Genomic DNA, 5,634 nt, shown 5'->3' on the forward strand with positions numbered 1-5,634 from the left:
AAAATTATTCCCTCTTTGGGTGTTTTTTTAAACCTAAAATGTCTTTTTTCAGTTTTTTTTTTTTTTTTTTTTTTTTTTGCATGTTTTGGACCTACATTGCAACCAAATTAAGCTTATTGAAACATGTAAACAGACAATCAACCACTATATTTGTGGTTGTATGACTTAAAATTGTACATTTTAATACCTGAAATGCTTGAATGTAGGCCACATTATGCATTTTTTTTTTGTTTTGGTACTAATCAGATGATCTGTTCTCTAAAAAGCTATTCAAGTATATGAAAACGTGTGCTACTTTTCTAGACTCCCAAGGCTCTGTTACCTTATAGACTCACAGTTGCCATGTGTTCTTTTTTATTTGTTCAGTTTTATTTCAGTAAGTGTAGAAGATGTCACAGAAGAATAATTGACACTCAGCATCATCCCTCAGCTGGAAAATTGAGCCATGGCAGCTTTTAATCAAGTGTAAAACTGACTCTGCAGGTTTAAAATGTGACCCACTAAAACAAAAATATCAACAGAAACTACCTGCAATTTCTTCATAATAAAGAATTTAGTCTCATAAAAGTACTGAGTCGAGATATTAATTAGCAAAAATATAAACAAATACAGAAAATAAAGGTTTCAAAGTATCATGACACTGATCAATTTAAATAAGGAGTGTAAAAGCATAATATTTTGGTAACATTTCATTTATAGGAATTGGCAGAGGCACCAATAACTGTGGCAACTGGGTTTTCCGGTCATAATGGTCAAATTTTTATGAATTTATCAAACTGAGATTTTGCTTCTGCAATAAAAACTGTGTTTATTTTAAGGCTTTTGATGCGTCTTTGTCACAAGTGCCAGAAAATGTGGAGGCTGTGTTTGTATATCAGTCATCAGGCATTTGTGTAAATGTGTTACTTTACCGAACCATTCTCCTCCTGCACTGCAAGGTAACCATCGACTTGGAGCTCCACCTCAGCAAGAAGACTGAGTTCAAATCTTCAGGAAGACCTTTGGCAAAATACGATGTCTACCTCTACAGGGTGCCAAAAGTCAAACCCCGCGTTCTAAACGGGCCAAGCACTAAGACTGCAAATGGACCCAGCAGAACAAGGGCCAGAGTTATAAGGTGGGAAGATGACTTGTACCCACCTTCTCCTCGTTGTTCCGTTTGCAGCCCAGTAAGTACTCGCTCACTGCCAGCCTCTGTGTTCAAAGAGCTCCAGCAGACTAAACCTTTGACTATATACCCCTACAAACTCTGACAAACGGACTAGCTCTACCTCCCCAACGTGGCAGGTTAGTAAAATGTTTTCTGACTGTGTTTGGTGTTGGACTTTAACATAAAGAAGAAAAGAAGCTGCAATGATTCTGGACAACTTAGAGCTAGCCATAAAATCAGGACGTATGTCGAGACCCTTGAACAGGACCAAAACAGGATTCTGGTAATTACTGGCACCACACACAGCTCAAGCTACAGCACATTGCAAACACGCAGACTGGTGTGCCATCAAGTGCAGCTCATCTGACTCTTTCTACATGAATGCCTGTTTTCCTTTAAATGAACTATTCTTAAGAGTGCAAATTGTTGTTTTATACAGGTTCCTCCAAAGATGCAAGACAACTGTTGTTTTCTTACGTATGTTTTATGAATAAATGAACATAAAATGAAAATACTTTTGTGAGATTCTGATTTTATTTTAGTCGCACCACTACAGGGTTATCGTGAACAATCAGTTCAAGGTCTTCAAGCCTTTCTTCACAGAAGAAAGCAGTTGTCTCCCTTACCTACAAGGCTTTTACACTTGAAACCAAAAGTATCATTTTTAAATTTTATTTTATTATTTCATTTATTTTATTTTCAAGCAATTCTCTAACATGGAGCATCAGAGAACTGTCATAAAATAATAATGTCCATAGTCTTATCTTTAAGATGGCAATATGTTAAAAACATGAACATAAAAAGATAAATTAACAAGTTGTGATAATCATGATCATAACGTGACTCAGTGGTGATTTATTGGAAATGTCCATAGTCTATGATAAGCATCGCATTTCATTTAATTACATTTTCTCTTCCGCTATTTCAAAGCTACACACTGCCATCTGCTGATTGAACACATTGCTTTGCCTTTTGCTGTTACCTATTATAATCGGTAGGTGACGCTGTCCAAAAACTGAACTAGAGAGGGAAAACAAAGAAGCTGCAATACGTCTTCAAAGATCGTCTATGAAAATAGAACGTTGGTAACCGCTCTGTCAATGGGCCAGGATTGCTCTTAATTTTCTAAAATCAAATGTTAGTAAAGAGAACTTTTCCACACAAAACGCAAGAAAAGCAATATATATTAAATAACATGGTAAATAAAGAATTATAAAGAAAAAAGTTGTATTCTTAACGGATGTTGTTGGTTGATTTAGTACAAATCTGTATTGGGTCACTGTCAGTTATCGCCAAGATATTATAGAAAATGTAATATAGAAAAAAAGAATTACATACGTTTGATTTAAATGTAATTATTGACTAAATTTGTTGAATTTATAACTGCTTTCACGACCTTTCAAGACTACACTTGTCAAACTCCTGATTTGGTGATTAAAGAAATTTAGGGAGTGAGCAGTCCTGTTTGTAATAAACACATCTTTGACTCACAAGCTCTCCAACGTTATTTCTCTCAGTGTGGCAAGATAAGCTTTCAAATACTTACATGAAAGCGTGTTTTTAACCAATGAATTAAAGAGTAGACATTTATTTTCGTCTCTTAAGCAAATCGTTATACTATAAAAGTTTGACATAGTTTTCCAAACCGCTTAGTTTGTGTTGTGTGTTGTATATTTAGTTTAGCTGAGTGGGTTAGCAATGTTTACAGAACTCAACAGTATCCTCAACACGTCTCCTGACTCTTTCACACAGGTAAGAGCTAACCTTCTGCCTTGGATTTAACCCTAATGTTAATATTTTAGTTATATTAGTAATGAGTGGTATTTTATAAATATTTGGTATTTATGCCCAGACGTCAGGGAAAATATTGCTGTTGTGTTTGTACTTGCATCCTGTCTTAATGTAGTCACACTTCTGTTCGACAGGGAGAATTTATTCTAGTCTCTGACAGACAGAGTGACGCATCGTTTCTTATTCATCACTTCCTTTCTTTCTACCTACGAGGTGAGTTATAAAAATCCACCAACAATAAAAACAACAAAAAAAAAGTGTTTTAATTTAAATGTTATTTTAATAAAATGTCTGTTTTCTGATTTAGCGCGATGCAAAGTGTGTTTTCTGGGGTTGGCGCAGTCATTTTGCCACTACGGTGCAGTGAGTCAAAGACTGGTGAGAGCTTGCCTCCCTTCTATGTTTTATTCTGGGCAGAAGCAAAAAATTGCACATTTAGAAAATGACAGGAATGGCTGTTTGTTTATTCCTTATTTTGTATGAATTTTTACCCACAGGGTGTCAGTTTAACACAAGCAAAGGAGAAAGGCCAGCTGGTTTTCTTTGAGGGATTGAAGGAGTGCCTGTCTGTTCTGCTTCCAAAGGAAAACAATGTGGAAAGCGGAGCTATGAACTTTCTCAGGTACAGACAAATAGCTCTTTATTATAAAATCCAATTATATAGTTAGACCAGTTCTGATTATAAATACAGTAAAATAACATCCAGTCAATTTTCTAAAGTCAGTTTGGAGCAAAGTGTCAATGTGAGGAAGATCAATTGATTGTGTCAACCGATTGGGCGCATTATGAGCACACAACTTTGGGCCAGCAATTATTTTATGAAAACAAACTATAATGCAGTTTTGTCTAATAAAGAGAGCAAATAGAGTTTCACTGAACCATGAGTACTTTGTATAGGATAAGAAAAGAAGAATATGCATAGTTATTGGTGCAACAGTTTTGTTATACTAATTATGTTCTTGTATGCAGTCATCATTACCTTTAATCCTTAATTCACCACTTTTTCACTTTAGGGACCCCCCTGTCGGCCTGAGGAGTCTGTATGAGTTTGTTCGCTCCAGCATGATTGGCTCAGGCAGCATGGAGGAAGGAGCAGAACAATGGGGGCCGAATGTGCTGCTGGTGGACGACCTCAGCGTACTGCTGAGTCTGGGCGTCGACGTTGGAGCCGTTTTGGACTTCAGCCATTACTGCAGAGCTTTAGTTTGCTCCCAAATGCAGGTGTGACCTCATATTAAAAAGAAGAATTTTGTCTGCTGTCACTACTTTGATATATTTGTGATAGTGGTAGCTTTAATGGATGACTTATTGTAGCTCTGTGACTACAGGGGAACATGGTGATGCTGGTTCGCTGTAACAAAGAAGAGGATGATGATGATGATGGAGATGAAGGATCCGAGGTTCTACTGAAGGGTCTGACCCACCAGTGTAATCTTAATCTTCATGTACAGGGTCTCCCCACGGGCTACTGCAAGGACATACATGGCCAGGTGTGTGACTGAGGAGAGTTTTCAATTCTTTCATGTTTGTGTTGGTTGAGTAGTGCTTTTTCTATGTCTGTTTTAGAAAAAAAAATACATATATATATATATATATATATATATATATATATATATATATATATATATATATATAAATTAACATAAATATCTTATTGTGATTTTTACTGTTAATTGACATTTCTTCTTATAAAACCCCATTAAAGTGATGAAAATCCATGGCACTATTAAGAACAGAATGGGAAAATAAATTATTCCCCATTTCTACATGCCTCTCTCTGTTTTTCGTTGCTCTGTGCTTAAAGCCTGACCTCTTTAGAAATATCCTCATTAAAGCAATATTTGGCCTTTGTATGTATAATTTCAAGAAGTCTGAACATGTCACCAGTCAGAACTAAAGAAAAGAACCTGAATATTTACCTCAAGAACCCTTTGGTTCCTGCATTGTTACACATACATAAATAGTTTAATGTCAAATATTTTTGACTGAGCTGTGCAACAAACTGAGTTCTCCTTGTTTTCCAGATGGAAGTTTGTTGGAAGAGGAGACAAGGCGATGCACCACACATGCAGAAAAACCTCTTTCAATACAAAGTTCATGATAAAGGAGCTTCCTTTTTTGCCCGTGGGACGTCCAGTGCTGTTCTTTAACTCCACGTTTAGTTTTTCTCACATGGATGTTTCAAAATCAGGAGATATAGATTTGACTGATGTTCATACTCTAAATTTGCCTGATCTGTGATCTATAATCATTGTCCTTGTCTGGAGGATGTGATCTGTGATATTCAGTTACTTCCTGATTCCAGGTGACTATTTATTGGATCTATTACCTGTTTATATTCATGTCAATGTTTAATTAGTAGGATACATTTAATTTTTATGTTGGTAGGGTTTGCAAACATGCACCTTTCTTGAAGTTCAGAAACAATCTCATCACTTCTTAATACTTTTCTTTCAAAGCACAAACTTTTTTTTTCTTTTAAAGTAGAATTAAGCAGCTGTTCTCTAGTTTGTTTTTTTTTCCACTAATTTATACCCCAATATCTTTTCTTGTTAAGCCCTCTGTCTTGACTTTTTGAAAGGAAACACGTAACTCAGAAGTAATCAATTAGTATTTTTATAGCAGTGAGGCTAATCCAGGGGTGTCAAACTCAATTTCACCGAGGGCCACTTCAGCATATTGGCCCCCCTCAA

General features: G+C 36.0%; 1 protein-coding gene across 1 annotated transcript; it reads left to right on the forward strand.

Moving 5' to 3' along the window:
- Positions 1-2,620: 2,620 nt before the first annotated feature.
- elp6 (elongator acetyltransferase complex subunit 6) lies at positions 2,621-5,529 on the forward strand. The gene is made up of 7 exons (XM_015054408.1): positions 2,621-2,902; positions 3,076-3,154; positions 3,249-3,319; positions 3,439-3,563; positions 3,955-4,162; positions 4,270-4,431; positions 4,966-5,529. The coding sequence occupies exons 1-7, from the start codon at positions 2,849-2,851 to the stop codon at positions 5,089-5,091; spliced, it is 825 nt and encodes a 274-aa protein (XP_014909894.1). The 5' UTR covers positions 2,621-2,848; the 3' UTR covers positions 5,092-5,529.
- The last annotated feature ends 105 nt before the right edge of the window (positions 5,530-5,634 follow it).

This window comes from Poecilia latipinna, unplaced genomic scaffold (genome assembly GCF_001443285.1).
Source record: "Poecilia latipinna isolate Pla-1442-1.1 unplaced genomic scaffold, P_latipinna-1.0 Scaffold1250, whole genome shotgun sequence".
NCBI classification, from domain to species: Eukaryota; Metazoa; Chordata; class Actinopteri; order Cyprinodontiformes; family Poeciliidae; genus Poecilia; species Poecilia latipinna.